At 40.2% G+C, this 17,247-nt stretch overlaps 1 protein-coding gene across 4 annotated transcripts in view; it reads left to right on the top strand.

Annotated features, from left to right (window-relative positions):
• The window catches only part of LOC134676006 (dynamin-like 120 kDa protein, mitochondrial), a 42,306-nt gene that overhangs the window by 7,753 nt on the left and 17,306 nt on the right, over positions 1-17,247 (top strand). For all 4 annotated transcript variants that reach the window (XR_010099861.1, XM_063534317.1, XM_063534316.1 and 1 more), the window contains exons 5-14: positions 5,703-5,792; positions 6,441-6,592; positions 7,041-7,222; positions 8,082-8,192; positions 9,408-9,537; positions 9,809-9,907; positions 10,198-10,329; positions 11,680-11,825; positions 12,823-12,984; positions 13,610-13,803. Coding sequence is in view for 3 of the 4 variants with exons in the window: in XM_063534317.1 (XP_063390387.1) it covers positions 5,703-5,792; positions 6,441-6,592; positions 7,041-7,222; positions 8,082-8,192; positions 9,408-9,537; positions 9,809-9,907; positions 10,198-10,329; positions 11,680-11,825; positions 12,823-12,984; positions 13,610-13,803 (1,398 nt within the window). In the remaining variant the exon portion in view is untranslated. The remainder of the gene's footprint in view (positions 1-5,702; positions 5,793-6,440; positions 6,593-7,040; positions 7,223-8,081; positions 8,193-9,407; positions 9,538-9,808; positions 9,908-10,197; positions 10,330-11,679; positions 11,826-12,822; positions 12,985-13,609; positions 13,804-17,247) is intronic.

Here is a 17,247-nt window from a genome sequence, read left to right as displayed (position 1 = left end):
AAAAAATTTTTATCGAAAAATCGTATGAAACTTGTATGGTAAGATAGCTGCCTTTGAGGACAGTAAAAAAAAAGTGGTCGGCCAAATCCTGTGTTGGCAGGTTCCTCTGTCCGACCAATTTTGTGGTACCACGTGAGAGCTACAATTTACCTCATCGAAAAATAGAATGAAACAAACGGATTATAATAGCTAAAATAAGCCTGTTGACGTATGTCTTGGTCGGCCTCACCTTAACCTGGCAGTTTTTGCAGTCCGACCAAATTTATGAAAAAATCATCAAAATTTTTTTATCGAAAAATCGTATGAAACTTGTATGGTACGATAGCTGCCTTTGAGGACAGTAAAAAAAAAGTGGTCGGCCAAATCCTGTGTTTGCAGGTTCCTGTGTCCGACCAATTTTGTGGTACCACGTGAGAGCTACAATTTACCTCATCGAAAAATAGAATGAAACAAACGGATTATAATAGCTTAAATAAGCCTGTTGACGTATGTCTTGGTCGGCCTCACCTTAACCTGGCAGTTTTTGCAGTCCGGCCAAATTTATAAAAAAATCATCAAAAAAATTTTAACGAAAAATCGTGTGAAACTTGTATGGTACGATAGCTGCCTTTGAGGACAGTAATAAAAAAGTGGTTGGCCAAATCCTGTGTTGGCAGGTTCCTGTGTCCGACCAATTTTGTGGTACCACGTGAGAGCTACAATTTACCTCATCGAAAAATAGAATGAAACAAACGGATTATACCTAAAATAAACCTGTTGACGTATGGCTTGGTCGGCCTCACCGTAGCCTGGCAGTTTTTGCAGTCCGACCAAATTTGTGATACCACGTGACAGCTAGAATAGGACCACACATGCTGTATTCCATACGCATCATGACTTTGTGTACCTATCTGATGGGCGGGCGTATATGAAACGCCTTCTTGTACGTGCAGGTGATCCAGGTATACACCAAAGCTTAGTTTTCAATCGAACACTTGTAATATAAGAGGAAAAACTGCACGTGATCCTTCCAAAATTTAAATAAATGGTAAAATGTTCCTCCACGATGTTCTCAACGGGCATCTAGACTGCGTTGGATTGCTGTCACAGTTAGGGCTCCGCGCTCCCACGCGCCGAACTCGTCACACCACACTATTCCATATTCCCTGTCATCGTACCAATTATGGCCAAAATTCTATTCTATTAAATTCTGAGTAGAATCGCACGTACCTATAATAAATCGTTCCAAAACATTGACCCTTTCTTCTCCTCCAGACGTGTTTTCAAATCACAAATTGCAAAGCAACTTTCCTGGTAGTCACGCACTATCACACCCACTTACACACATACACCCACCCACCACACACACACACACACACACACACACACACACACACACACACACACACACACACACACGAACACATAAATTCCAATAAATGCATACAAACTAATAGATTCGCTCGTTTATGTAGGTACTGTATGTATTTATATTTTACTACTTTTTATTTATTGTTTACGCAAAATTAGAGCTATACCTACTATTTTAGGATTTTTTTTCCAGTTAACAGTTATTATTATTTTTTTCTTTTTTTCCTTGTACCTTAAAGACTTACAAATTAAGTTATATTTACGATTCTTGTACAGCACAAGTTACAAGTCTACCCACAGATGATTTTTTATTATGTATAAATTACAGGAAGTTCTGTTATTGGCTATGCTATAAGTTCTCATGTTTTTTGTATATTATTTAATGTAAACGCTGTTGAACTTCTCAATAAATATAAATAAATAAAAATACACAAGATAACCTCACATATATTAAGTGATTATCTTATTGTTATTTCTTCGACTCGCAAAGGCGTTATGTGTCCTTCAAACCATTTGATCTTATACATTTCATCTCTTAATGTCCAGCCACAATGTGTTGCATCAAATTTGATGCAAGTGGATTCTGCCGCACACTGCCACATTGAATTTATGAAAGCCGCCCGTAACAAGCCATACGTCAACAGGGTTATTTTAGCTATTATAATCCGTTTGTTTCATTCTATTTTTCGATGTGGTAAATTATAACTCTCACGTGGTACCACAAAATTGGTCGGAGACAGGAACCTGCCAACACAGGATTTGGCCGACCATTTTTTTTTACTGTCCTCAAAGGCAGCTATCGTACCATACAAGTTTCATACGATTTTTCGATATAAATTTTTTGATGATTTTTTCATAAATTTGGTCGGACTGCAAAAACTGCCAGGTTAAGGTAAGGCCGACCAAGACATACGTCAACAGGCTTATTTTAGCTATTATAATCCGTTTGTTTCATTCTATTTTTCGATGAGGTAAATTGTAGCTCTCACGTGGTACCACAAAATTGGTCGGACAGAGGAACCTGCCAACACAGGATTTGGCCGATCACTTTTTTTTACTGTCCTCAAAGGCAGCTATCGTACCATACAAGATTCATACGATTTTTCGATAAAAAAAATTTGATGATTTTTTTATAAATTTGGTCGGACTGCAAAAACTGCCAGGTTAAGGTGAGGCCGACCAAGACGTACGTCAACAGGCTTATTTTAGCTATTATAATCCGTTTGTTTCATTCTATTTTTCGATGAGGTAAATTGTAGCTCTTACGTGGTACCACAAAATTGGTCGGACACAGGAACCTGCCAACACAGGATTTGGCCAACCACTTTTTTTTTACTGTACTCAAAGGCAGCTATCGTACCATACAAGTTTCATACGATTTTTCGATAAAAAAAAATTGATGATTTTTTCATAAATTTGGTCGGACTGCAAAAACTGCCAGGTTAAGGTGAGGCCGACCAAGACATACGTCAACAGGCTTATTTTAGCTATTATAATCCGTTTGTTTCATTCTATTTTTCGATGAGGTAAATTGTAGCTCTCACGTGGTACCACAAAATTGGTCGGACACAGGAACCTGCAAACACAGGATTTGGCCGACCATTTTTTTATTACTGTCCTCAAAGGCAGCTATCGTACCATACAAGTTTCATACGACATTTCGATAAAAAAATTTTGATGATTTTTTCATAAATTTGGTCGGACTGCAAAAACTGCCAGGTTAAGGTAAGGCCGACCAAGACATACGTCAACAGGCTTATTTTAGCTATTATAATCCGTTTGTTTCATTCTATTTTTCGATGAGGTAAATTGTAGCTCTCACGTGGTACCACAAAATTGGTCGGACAGAGGAACCTGCAAACACAGGATTTGGCCGATCACTTTTTTTTACTGTCCTCAAAGGCAGCTATCGTACCATACAAGTTTCATACGATTTTTCGATAAAAAAAATTTGATGATTTTTTTATAAATTTGGTCGGACTGCAAAAACTGCCAGGTTAAGGTGAGGCCGACCAAGACGTACGTCAACAGGCTTATTTTAGCTATTATAATCCGTTTGTTTCATTCTATTTTTCGATGAGGTAAATTGTAGCTCTTACGTGGTACCACTAAATTGGTCGGACACAGGAACCTGCCAACACAGGATTTGGCCAACCACTTTTTTTTTACTGTACTCAAAGGCAGCTATCGTACCATACAAGTTTCATACGATTTTTCGATAAAAAAAATTTGATGATTTTTTCATAAATTTGGTCGGACTGCAAAAACTGCCAGGTTAAGGTGAGGCCGACCAAGACATACGTCAACAGGCTTATTTTAGCTATTATAATCCGTTTGTTTCATTCTATTTTTCGATGAGGTAAATTGTAGCTCTCACGTGGTACCACAAAATTGGTCGGACACAGGAACCTGCCAACACAGGATTTGGCCGACCATTTTTTTTACTGTCCTCAAAGGCAGCTATCGTACCATACAAGTTTCATACGATTTTTCGATAAAAAAATTTTGAATTTTTTTTTATATATTTGGTCGGACCGCAAAAACTGCCAGGTTAAGGTGAGGCCGACCAAGACATACGTCAACAGGCTTATTTTAGCTATTATAATCCGTTTGTTTCATTCTATTTTTCGATGAGGTAAATTGTAGCTCTTACGTGGTACCACAAAATTGGTCGGACACAGGAACCTGCCAACACAGGATTTGGCCGACCACTTTTTTTTACTGTCCTCAAAGGCAGCTATCGTACCATACAAGTTTCATACGATTTTTCGATAAAAAATTTTTGATGATTTTTTTATAAATCTGGTCGGACTGCAAAAACTGCCAGGTTAAGGTGAGGCCGACCAAGACATACGTCAACAGGCTTATTTAAGCTATTATAATCCGTTTGTTTCATTCTATTTTTCGATGAGGTAAATTGTAGCTCTCACGTGGTACCACAAAATTGGTCGGACACAGGAACCTGCAAACACAGGATTTGGCCGACCATTTTTTTATTACTGTCCTCAAAGGCAGCTATCGTACCATACAAGTTTCATACGACATTTCGATAAAAAAATTTTGATGATTTTTTCATAAATTTGGTCGGACTGCAAAAACTGCCAGGTTAAGGTGAGGCCGACCAAGACATACGTCAACAGGCTTATTTTAGCTATTATAATCCGTTTGTTTCATTCTATTTTTCGATGAGGTAAATTGTAGCTCTCACGTGGTACCACAAAATTGGTCGGACACAGGAACCTGCAAACACAGGATTTGGCCGACCATTTTTTTTTTTACTGTCCTCAAAGGCAGCTATCGTACCATACAAGTTTCATACGATTTATCGATAAAAATTTTTTGATGATTTTTTTATAAATCTGGTCGGACTGCAAAAACTGCCAGGTTAAGGTGAGGCCGACCAAGACATACGTCAACAGGCTTATTTCAGCTATTATAATCCGTTTGTTTCATTCTATTTTTCGATGAGGTAAATTGTAGCTCTCACGTGACCCAATAAATCTGGTCGGACTGCAAAAACTGCCAGGCTAAGGTGAGGCCGACCACTTTTTTTTACTGTCCTCAAGGTCAGGTATCCTACCATACAAGTTTCATTCTATTTTTCGATGAGGTTTTTTTTGATGAATTTTTGTCCAACGTTTTTGCCATTTGTACAAAATCTGCCAGGTTAAGCCTAGGCCGACCAAGTGCGTTGGAATCTACTAAATGTCAGGTACCTCTACAGGGTAGGTATATTCTATTTTTTGATGAGGTTTGTTTCATGCAGCCGGCTCCCGGACTATATGTGTCGTACTGTGGATTTACGGCGGTCCACCATTAGATATGTGTGATAGTTGGAAATACAAAAACAAAAACATGGACCAGACTAGTTCATAATAAGGAAGAGTGGAGAAGATTGGGGGAGGCCTTTGCCCAAAGGCACACAGAAGCGGTTACCGTAGAATGTAGAATAAGGAAAACTGTAGATATAGTATAAAAAAAGTAACTTTTCTGGTATAAAAAAAATAAGGCAATAAAATAAAAAATAAAATAGTTGGCTATGCCAAGAATATATAGTTCATTATTTAAGTATTTGTTCGAAATATTTGTGGACACATTTTTGTAAAAGTTGAATTCGATTTAACAAAGCATCTTCGCTTAGGACCTTTACTAAATAACCATAAAAATCTAAAGCCAATTTGTCATAAAACTGTCGACTCAAATTCAACTTTCAAATTTCCAACTAATACCTATACATAAAAGTGGGCCAATTCTGCCAACAAAGGTAAAGATCATGGAGCTGTGAATTTAACAACATCTATATCACAATCATGATCTTATATTTAAATAAAATTGTTCAATTTCGTCAACAGAACCAGCCCCGAAGATTGTCAACAATTTGCAGAGCAAACCTGCTCCGGCGGCGACGGGTGGTGGCCGGGCCAGCGACGATCGTACTTATGGTAAGACCGCCATACTGTAAAGTGTCATTCTATGGAACTTGGTAACTATGTAAACAAACCGCCATATTGAAATCATCATTCAATGACAATTTCAATATGGCGGTTTGTTTACATAGTTAGCAAGTTCCAAAGAATGACACTTTAAGGACGGTAAGCACGAAGAATTCGTACATTGACCCGCCATGTCCTATCTCTATCGCATGCGCAATTGCGCATGCCTAACTTATGTCCAACATTACCAACATCTTAATGTTCTTCTTCTTCCTCGCGCTATCCCGGCATTTTGCCACGGCTCACATAGGAGCCTGGGGTCCGCTTGACAACTAATCCCATGATTTGACGTAGGCACTAGTTTTTACGAAAGCGACTGCCATCTGACCTTCCAACCCAGAGGGGAAACTAGGCCTTATTGGAATTAGTCCGGTTTGCTCACGATGTTTTCCTTCACCGAAAAGCGACTAGTAAATATCAAATGATATTTCGTACATAAGTTCCGAAAAACTCATTGGTACGAGCCGGGGTTTGAACCCGCGACCTCCGGATTGCAAGTCGCACGCTCTTACCGCTAGGCCACCTGCGCTCCAACATCTTAATGTTAACATCAATTAAGTATATGAAATTAAAACATTAAAAACTATTTTTTTTTAGAAAAACGCGTCCATGCCCTTCAAGAGGAGGTCCTAGCGCTCCAAGCTCGCTACCAACGCGAGCTGCAGAGGCTCGAACAAGAAAACAGAGAATTACGACAGCAGAATATGCTGCTCAGGCAGGGCAGGCAGCCTCCCGCGAGGAAGATTAAGGTGAGATATGTTAACTAGATATTTAAAGTCGGGCCTAAGTTTTCACGCCAATTGCATTTCAACTGTTTTCATCACGTTTTTATACTAACATGGACTAGGACATTGTATTGCACATCCATGGGATATGTAATATGCACTGTTCTTGCCACGTCGCTGCAATGCAAACGTAGCGTGGTAGGAGTTTAAAAGTCACTAAGTTATGAACTGCTTCGGCATCTATGATGTTGATTGTGGTCCAAATCTACAACACTTAAAGCATTTGATTGTTTTGCGCTCAATGTCGTCATGTCGACAGAGGTCCTCAACGAGCTGTTAGACTGAAATATGGGGCCGCTTTGGCATCTTTAATATTAAGTGTTTCCCGGTTTTAGTCCAAATTTGCAGCACTTACAACATGTAATATTTTTATAATTGGTCCAAATTTCTAGCAGTTAAAACATTTTTTTAGCGCTCCCTAATCGACATGTACTCTGCCGTCTTGGACGAGCTGTCAGGCTGGGACGCCGGTGAGACCGACCGCCTGCCGCGAGTGGTGGTGGTCGGAGACCAGTCTGCAGGGAAGACTTCGGTTCTGGAGATGATCGCTCAGGCGAGGATATTCCCGAGGGGAGCCGGAGAGATGTGTACAAGGTATGATTAAGCCGACCACTGACTAACAGTCCGCCGGACGATATCGGCCTGTCAGTTGTTCGGAACTGTCAAAATTATGTTCTAACTGACAGGCCGATACCGTCCGGCGGACTGTTAATCAGTGGGCCCCTTTACACAGTCTTCTAGTTTTTTTTTTTTTTTATTATGAATGGGCTTACTCATGGCCACAGACTAGCTGAGGCGTAGACGTGGCCTACGATGGAGCGAGCTCGCCCAGAAGGTGCCTGTTCACTCTTGATTTGAAGGCAACTTCAAGACAAGACAAGACAAGACTCAAGACAAGACAAGGCAAGACTCTTGATTTGGTTCTTGAAGTCTTATTAATACTCTCTTAATAAAGACTAGTTACTCGTCTGCGAAGAATTAGCACATCCATAGTAAATTTTATCCTACTTTTCAAACTTAATTGATGATTTTCGAAACTGAAGCTCAAATAAAATAAAATAAAAAGATATAATAGGGATTAGTTTGTTTATTAGCTGTGTTATCTTATTAAACATTGTGTGACAGAGACAAGATAATACACTATCAATACTATCATGTTGTCCCTGTCACGATGTTATATAACGTCATATAACTGGTAGCGTAGGAGCACCATTAACCGATTCGTTGCGTGTTCCATTTTCGAAAACTTTTGGCTGTGGCGCGGAACAATCATTTCATGACACGGCAGCCATGCCATGTGCCATAAAACATGATGGCACTCCTCCCGTGTTATACGCCACACGTAAAAAACATTGATGACACGGCAGGCGTGTCATCAGCCCCGAATCGGTTAATCGAAAAGAACACCACATTAGTAGCTTACAGCCAGAAGTTGATACTGATTTTGTTTCAGAGCCCCAGTGAAGGTGACCCTATCAGAAGGTCCATATCACGTAGCTCAGTTCCGAGACTCGGCGCGCGAATTTGATCTCAACAAGGAGTCAGACCTCGCAGATCTCAGAAAGTAAGTACAATGAAGGTAAACGCGCAAAACTACGCAGAGAGTACTGCTATAGTTAAACAAAAACATGTATACCAAATCTAAACAAACATAAACCACAGATTACAGACTTTTTTGAGTTCCTGTCAGTTGGAACCGTTTATTTATATTTTGTAGGTTTTTATAGCTCATTTAGATCTTGAATCTGATAGATAGGAAATTATACCTTAAATTTATGTTACAAAATAACTTGAAACCTGTACCTTTAATGTCGACGGAGACAGAGTATAATATTTGGTGCTTGTAATTTTCGATCGTATAGATTACCAAAACATGAGTTTGGCTGCATAGCGTTTATATCTTACAACTTAATAACTGTAATTTTTTATTAAACGCTTTTCAACTAATTCCCAATTATGAAGCGATAAAATTATGTCCAATATGTTCTTTTTAGGGTTCCGTACCCAAAGGGTAAAACGGGACCCTATTACTAAGACTTCGCTGTCCGTCCGTCCGTCCGTCTGTCACCAGGCTGTATCTCACGAACCGTGATAGCTAGACAGTTGAAATTTTCACAGATGATGTATTTCTGTTGCCGCTATAACAACAAATACTAAAAACAGAATAAAATAAAGATTTAAATGGGGCTCCCATACAACAAACGTGATTTTTGACCAAAGTTAAGCAACGCCGGGAGTGGTCAGTACTTGGATGGGTGACCGTTTTTTTTGTTTTTCTTTCGTTTTTTTTTTAGGGTTCCGTACCCAAAGGGTAAAACGGGACCCTATTACTAAGACTTCGCTGTCCGTCCGTCCGTCCGTCCGTCCGTCTGTCACCAGGCTGTATCTCACGAACCGTGATAGCTAGACAGTTGAAATTTTCACAGATGATGTATTTCTGTTGCCGCTATAACAACAAATACTAAAAACAGAATAAAATAAAGATTTAAATGGGGCTCCCATACAACAAACGTGATTTCTGACCAAAGTTAAGCAACGTCGGGCGGGGTCAGTACTTGGATGGGTGACCGTTTTCTTTTTGCATTTTTTTCCGGTTTTTTTTTTGCTTTATGGTACGGAACCCTTCGTGCGCTAGTCCGACTCGCACTTGCCCGGTTTTTTTCATTATGGTACGGAACCCTTCGTGCGCGAGTCCGACTCGTACTTGCCCGGTTTTTTATTTTTTGTTTATTCGCATTTTGCAAATCAAATCACATTATTGTTATTTATTTTCCAACAGAGAAGTGGAGCTGCGAATGCGTAACAGCGTTCGCGGAGGCCGCACAGTTTCCACCGAAGTCATATCCATGTCTGTAAAGGGGCCTGGCATACAGCGGATGGTTCTGGTCGATCTGCCTGGCGTTATTTCAGTAAGTAACTATTACTATCTATACAGTTAACGAAGTCTATTATTTCCAGTGATAGACGATTTGGTTACGGTGGTATAAACCTTTTAAATCTTTGATAAAAAAAATCTGCTTCATAAAGCCCGAAATCCCGGAGTAGCATAGCAGGCATTCACCTCTAGTGGCAACTAAATCGCCGATCACTTATAATTTCTAAACAATTTTTTTCCTAACAGACCACTGGTCATTTTCAAAAATAATGATTCATAATTAAAGCAAGGTTTTTTTTTTCTAGACGCAGACAGTAGACATGGCGTCTGACACACGGGACGCCATTAAGCAAATGAGCAAACAGTACATGGAGAATCCAAACGCAATCATATTGTGTATACAGGTAATCATCATCCCTAGTGATCCGCTCGGCAATTTAATCCCAAGAAGAACACTAGCTTTTACAAAAGCTACTTTCAAACTAATCATCTTGCTTTTGCACGTATTTTCTACTCACATAACTGATAGGTTGAACCAATTGGGGCGATCAACTTTTTATTTTAGTATGTAAATCATCCGAGTTGTAAAAGCACTTTCTATCTGCTATATTTTCCAACTTTTCTTAATATAAAATCTAGTTTTTTTAACAGACGGCTCTATTGAGTAAAAAATGGGTTATGTTGATATTTTCAGGATGGTTCAGTAGACGCCGAGCGAAGCAACGTTACTGATCTAGTCTCATCCTGCGACCCATCAGGCAAAAGAACGATCTTCGTTCTTACTAAAGTAGATCTGGCTGAGGAAAACCTCGCTAATCCGAACAGAGTAAGTTATATTAAATTATTTTCTCTCTATGAAACAAAATAAAATTTCTTTACGAGTTTACGCTATAATCATTTTCATGACACTGTAATATATGTATATTATTGAAAAAAATATTTGGTACGCAAGTCTAAAAACCGGTTTCAAAACATACCGGCTTATTGAAAATCTCGCTTAAAATTTTTTAAGATTCTACGAAGTTACGAACATTTGACTAACGCTGCTCCAAACAGTATTAAGACGAAACATAAGCTGAGTTTTAAATATTTTAGGTAAATATACCCGTCTCGCTAACGGAAGCGGCTCCTAAAACTAGTGCGATAAGGATAAGGCGAAAAGTCCTGCGTAAAAATCTCAAAAATCGAGGTTTCGTACTCGACTGTTTCCTCCTCCAAAACTTAACCAATCGTAACCAAATTTGGAAATCTAAATGATTATGAAATTATCTGTGTCCGACCGTTTTGCTTTTTAGGCTAATTGATATCAGTTTTGAATACTACGCCTCTCATTGTGGCATAGTCAATGAGGCCATTTTGGCCATTTTTAACGGGCTCTAGCGCCTTAAAAAACTAAAATATCAAAAAAAGCAAAACGGTCCGACACAGATATTGACAATATTAATCTGTGTTGAAAAATCATTGCTCTAGCGTCAAAACCACGGAGGAAACAGTCGAGTACGTTTGTATGGAGAAATGACCACTCCTGTTGGCTCTTAATCAATTTATTTACACGTCAGACAAACAAGATTTGACAAGATAAGGATTTTGCAGCCTGTCCAAATGGGTTTCGCGTTCGCGTTTTGGATTTTACCGTTTCTGAGCCCTAGGCTTACCGTTTCTACTCCTGGCCCCAATTTCACATCGGTGACAGGTGCGACGAATTGTAAAATCACTATTGCTGACGTCACAGGCATCCATGGGCTCGATTACCACTTACCATCGGGCGGGCCGTATTCCTGTTTGCCACCATCATTGTATTATTAAAAAAAACTTTATAATATCGGAAAAAACAGATATTTCTCCTGCTAAGTTTATGACAATTGTCAAAGATTTAGAAGAATTGTAGGTAATTCTTGACAGGTAATGAGTTATATGTCGGAATTTCGTGACAATTGTAGTGTTTCTTTTGACAATTGTCATAAACTTAGCAAGAGAAATATCTGTTTTTTCCGATATCATAAAGTTTTTGTTAATAATACAATGATGGTGGCAAACAGGAATACGGCCCGCCCGATGGTAAGCGGTAACCGTAGCCCACGGATGCCTGTGACGTCAGCAACAGTGATTTTACAATTCGTCGCACCTGTCACGTTGGTGAAACAGGGGCCTGGTCTACCAATGATTTACTTTTTAGATTCGTCGTATACTGGAAGGCAAACTGTTCCCAATGAAGGCCCTGGGCTACTACGCCGTAGTAACAGGCCGCAGTAGAAAGGATGACTCCATTCAGAGCATCAGAGAGTACGAGGAGAGGTTCTTCCGGTCTTCCAAGTTATTCAAGTAAGTGCAAATCCATGTGTCAAGATAAAAATTTGACCTTTAACCTTACCACGTTTTTTACGTAAATCGCCCCCTCAAAAATCAAAGTCCGTTAAAATATAGCATATATACACATGAATGCATCCATACATATGTTACTGTAAAAGCCCAAAGTACGGCAAAACCTAGGTCTTACCGGTAAATCCTTGTTTTTACCGATGCCGATCGGTAAAAGCCCGAAATGTTAAATCTTACTAGTTTACTTCGGGCTTTTACCAACACCGATATGGTAAATCCTAGGTCTTACCACGGCGACCGGTAAAGTTTGAATCATGCACTGATTCTTGAGATTATTAGATGTTAATATTTAAGAAAAAAAAAACCGACTTCTATGGGGCCCGATGAAAGATTATGTGTAGATGGTGCACTATGTAGAAAAGGAGGTAAAACCACTCACTTTCCTAGTAGCATTTCGTTTCTGTAAGGCTCGCAGTTCTAACCTAACCTAACCCACCAACCTAACCCACTTAACGGCGCATGCGGTGCGGTGTACGGGGATTTGAGCGGGAGGGGTCGAGAATCAGTGCATGATTCAAACTTTACCGGTCGCCGTGGTAAGACCTAGGATTTACCATATCGGTGTTGGTAAAAGCCCGAAGTAAACTAGTAAGATTTAACATTTCGGGCTTTTACCGATCGGCATCGGTAAAACCTAGGTTTTACCGGTAAATCCTAGGTTTTGCCGTAATTCGGGCTTTTACAGTGACACATATACACCAAAAACCATAACCCTTCCCGTAGTCGGGTAAAAAATGTTTAGTCATTTTCTAGAAAGAAACATTAAATTTTGTTTATCAGCCTGTGCTTTTTTAAAACGAAACACAGTGAATCCTTGAAAGCTTAAAGGGTCAACAACGCGCGTCGAGTGTAACAGGAGTTTCAAGCGCCAATAGGCTGCGGTGGCCGCTTAAAATTAGTGGGGTCAAGAAATTGCTATAACAATCTATTCCCTTTTCAGAGACGGTCTCGTCACCCCATCCCAAGTGACGACCCGCAACCTGTCTCTAGCCGTAGCTGACTGTTTCTGGCGGATGGTCCGCGCTTCTGTAGAACAGCAGGCTGACGCTTTCAAGGCCATGAGGTTCAACCTTGAGACGGAGTGGAAGAATACCTTCCCTAGGTAAGATCTAAGAAACCTCATCCCATTCAAGTGACAACCAGCAACCTGTCTCTAGCCGTGGCTGACTGTTTCTGGCGAACGGTCCGCGCCTCTGTGGAACAGCAGGCTGACGCTTTCAAGGCCATGAGGTTCAACCTTGAGACGGAGTGGACAAATACTTTCCCTAGGTAAGGTTCCACAACTTCAAAATCGTCGACACAGCGATAGAGATAAAACTTTTGAATCGCGATCCTTTCGGAAACTAAACTATGAAATTATGATCTGAGTCCAAATGTGCATATGGGTCGATCAACTATTTCTTGTTGTTATACTTGTTATTCTGTCCCATCAGCCAGGAGACAATAGTAGCATAGTTTCTTAGAAGAGCTGCTGTACCATGTTCTACAAACCTGATGCTTAGTTGATGTCCCATTATGGAAAGGCCTTATAACTACCAAAAAATCAAGTTTGGGTTATTTGAATACGAAATAACTAGTATTTTAAGAGTGAACCAAGAGACCGTAACCACGGCAACTAGTGACAAGAAAATGTTTATTCACCCTATTACTTTGGAACTATCGACATGACGTAATGTCCAGATTGACTATCTTGTGATCTTTAAAATGACAAAGGTTATATATTCCAGACAGCGCGAGCTAGACCGCGACGAGCTCTTCGAGCGCGCTCGCGCCGAGCTGCTCGACCAGTCGGCCGAGCTGTCCGCCATCCCGGCCGCCGCCTGGGAGAAACGGCTGAATAGCGCCCTCTGGGCCACCGCCGCTGGCAAGGTGTTCAATGGGATATACCTGCCCAGCGCTGCGGCAGCTCAGGAGGACGTTGGTAAATATATTTTAAAAATGGAGAGTACTCATTTTCACTGCTCGATTGTCCACCGATAAAAAAAAAATGGTGTCTGGTATAATTGGTGGCCCATGAGGGGGAGAAATAGCAGTCTGTAACTAGGGACAAGAATCCGTAAATCTAACACTGGTCACTGCCATGGAATAACACTCAACAGCGCCCTCTGGACTACTGCTTCTGGCAAGGTGTTCAATGGGATTTAACTGCGTAGCATTGCAGCGGCTCAAGAAGACGTTGCTTGGTAGATTTTAAAGATATATTAAGATAAATCATTTTCACATTGGCAACCCCCCGGAAGCCTTCACGTAATTTATCCCACGTCCAGTGACGCCCCCTAATATCAAATACTATAGGAAGGAAATTTAAAATAGATTTAAAAGATTTTTACTAGTGATGTACCGACTATTGATTTGGCCGACTAGCCGACTAATCGGCGCTCGAATGGCCGATTAGTCGGCCGACTAGTCGGCTAGTCGGCCAGATCATTAGTTTCGTATAAGTTTAAGTGAAAAACAATAGTTTCGCTCCTTTTGTTGCGCTATTCATCATAATAGCTTGGGTAAAAGGTGTTTTCTACAGGTTCAAAGACCTATCACAAGAATCCTCGTTCAATTTCTGTCTTTAGTTCTTTTATTTTACGATCCTGAGCAGACCGTCAGTACAGCTTATAGGAGGCATTTCCATGGCTCTATTTCCCACATGAAGTCGCCAGTTAAGAACCTATCCCCTGTGGTCAGCGTCTTCACGAGCAACGTCTAGCCCTCACGAGCCCTGTCTAAGTCTCTAAATTTTGCAATAACATTAATAGTTCCTCATGGCCCTACCATTAAAAAAAAAAACAAGAACTGAATAACAATAAAAATAATTAACTGCCGAACTTGCACATGACATTACCCGAGAATCAGTCGAGATCGACCTGTAGAGGAAAACACCAGCCCACCAACATACGATAACGATCAAATAGTCAATTATTTATATGAACAAAAGTTTTCGTATGCATCCTGAATAGGTATTTTAGTAATTCTTTCACTAATAACGTGCCGACTAATCGGCCATTTTTGCCGACTAGTCGCCGACTAATCGCCGACTACAAATGTGGCCGGATAGTCGGCTTTCCCGACTAGTCGGCGACTAGTCGGTACATCCCTAATTTTAAACTCCATCCTTATTAAGAGCCCTTCAACGTGCACACTAGCGCCACAGCTAAATAATCGTGATTATTTAAATTTAACGAAAGATATTGAAAAAAGGGGGCCGCTACGTACTGTATTGTGTATTTAAGTACCTTTTGAATATATCAGACTAGTTTTTACGTTCGTTAAATTTAAATAACCACGATTATTTAGCTGTGGCGCTAGTGTTCACGTTGAAGGGCTCTTAAACTTACAGCCATTTAGATTTCGTTGCTCTCGAAACTTATCTTATGCCTAGATATAGCTGCCTGTATTCTCCTTAGCTCAAAGCAAGTATACCTTGATATTCTAGGTCTGTATCTAGAGCTAGTCAGAGCAAATAGCGCTCGACGCAATCAGATCAAGAAACAAGACGAGCAGAAATCAACCACGAGCATAAAAGAGAGAAACGAAGCGAAAGAAAGAGATGACGGTCGTGATCGTGAGTCCTATCCTTTCCTAATCCTTCTCCTCTGCCAAAAATGTTATTTATAATCTGTCAAACAACTTTGTCAGTAGAAAAAGGCGCGAATTTAAAATGTTCTATGGGATAATATACGTTTGTTAGTCGTATTAGGTTTTATAACGGGTGTGGCCTGTAGTACGAGCAAATAATTAAAACATAGATTGTACTCCTCAAACGGTGACACTTTTGTTCTACAACTTTTAAAAATTATGAATTATATAGACTCCCTATTTTTCATACAAAATAAATATTATCTTCAATGGACGCCATCGCCACGCCATATCATTGTGATTGACGTTGCTTGTCACGCCTTAATCATAACAAAATTCGCAATATATTGCGTCTTAGAATAAACTTTAAAGTGTATTAAAAATCAAACCACAAATTATTTTTAAAAGTCGCTGAACAAATGTTGGTCAGTATGAGGAGTACAGCCTAAAGTTAAATTGTTTGCTCATATTACAGGCCACACCCGGTATAGGTTTGGTGCCCATTTGACAAGAGTTGTCAGTGACTATTTTCAACAGACTTCAAAGAGAAAGAGTTTCTTAATTCGTCAGGATCTTTCCACTACTATGTTCCCCGATTTCTCAAAGAAAAGAAAGAAAGGGTATAATTAAACAGTTGATCCCATTGTCGAGGTCAGGAACTCATGTTTTGCTTTCTGGATCAAAGGTACTCATTGTCGCTTGTCATGAGGACGCTTTGACGGGCGTATAAGGGTCTCCCCTGATATATCGACGCGCATTCGGCAAAAGCCGATAGGAAAAAGCTTTATGTCCACGCAATAAGAGCGAAAAAGTCGTCGTTCGGCTCGGCTCGCATCGGCCGGCTTTTGCCGAATGCGCGTCGATATATCAGGGGAGACCCTTAAGATACGTGGGCCATACTGAAAGTTTCTGTATTCCGATATATGAGACGACTTATATTTTTCTACAAAACAATAACAAATAGAAAACAGAAGAGGAAAGATGCTTGGTCACCTGCTACGACACGACGAATTTATCAAAAATATCATTGAAGGAAAAGTTGAGGCAACAAGACGGAGGGGGAGACCAAGGAGAACGTACATAGATCAAGTAAAGGAAAAGCTCAACGTCGTGTCGTATCAGGCTGTCAAGGAGAAGGCAGAGGACCGACATACATGGAAATCGCTCCACCGACAAGAGTAACTCTTAACCACTTGACCGTCCGACGATAGTATAGTATCCGAAAAAAATATGCTCTTAACCGTCCGCGGGAACCTTACTATCCAAAGGGGTGGAAGAAAGAATTGATTTCAGAGCCATCTAACGGAATATTTCGGCATTATTTACTAATTCTCTTGATGCGACAACGTAGCCTAACTAAATAGTTAGCTCTAAAAAAATTTAGGTGGCAGTGTAGTTATAATTTTTGTAGAAAATTGTGAATGCGCTGCGCGGGGCGTGCGTCGCTAAAAAACCCCGGACGGTTGACAGGAAAACAGTCTCGCGGGCCGGACGGTTGAGTGGTTATATGAATGATGATGATGATATTTTTCTAAGTGGCCAGTCCAGGAATTTTCAGTATGCCCTAAGTACGAGCAAATTTCTTCCTTATGGTACGCAACAAAGTGGGACCTTTTGCTTGAAAACGACACATGCCTCTTTAAATAAACCTACACGTTTGTAAGAGTGTAACTACTGTAAATAACCCTATATCCAACCTTCCTACCCGTTCCCAGACAAACTGGTGTCGAAACAGATCAAGTCAAAGAAATCTATCGAGTCTATCGACCTTGCAGCGCTCGGCTCTGATTTATGG

The sequence above is a fragment of the Cydia fagiglandana genome, chromosome 23, assembly GCF_963556715.1.
Source record: "Cydia fagiglandana chromosome 23, ilCydFagi1.1, whole genome shotgun sequence".
Taxonomy (NCBI): domain Eukaryota; kingdom Metazoa; phylum Arthropoda; class Insecta; order Lepidoptera; family Tortricidae; genus Cydia; species Cydia fagiglandana.
This window is presented reverse-complemented; position numbering and strand designations above follow the sequence as displayed.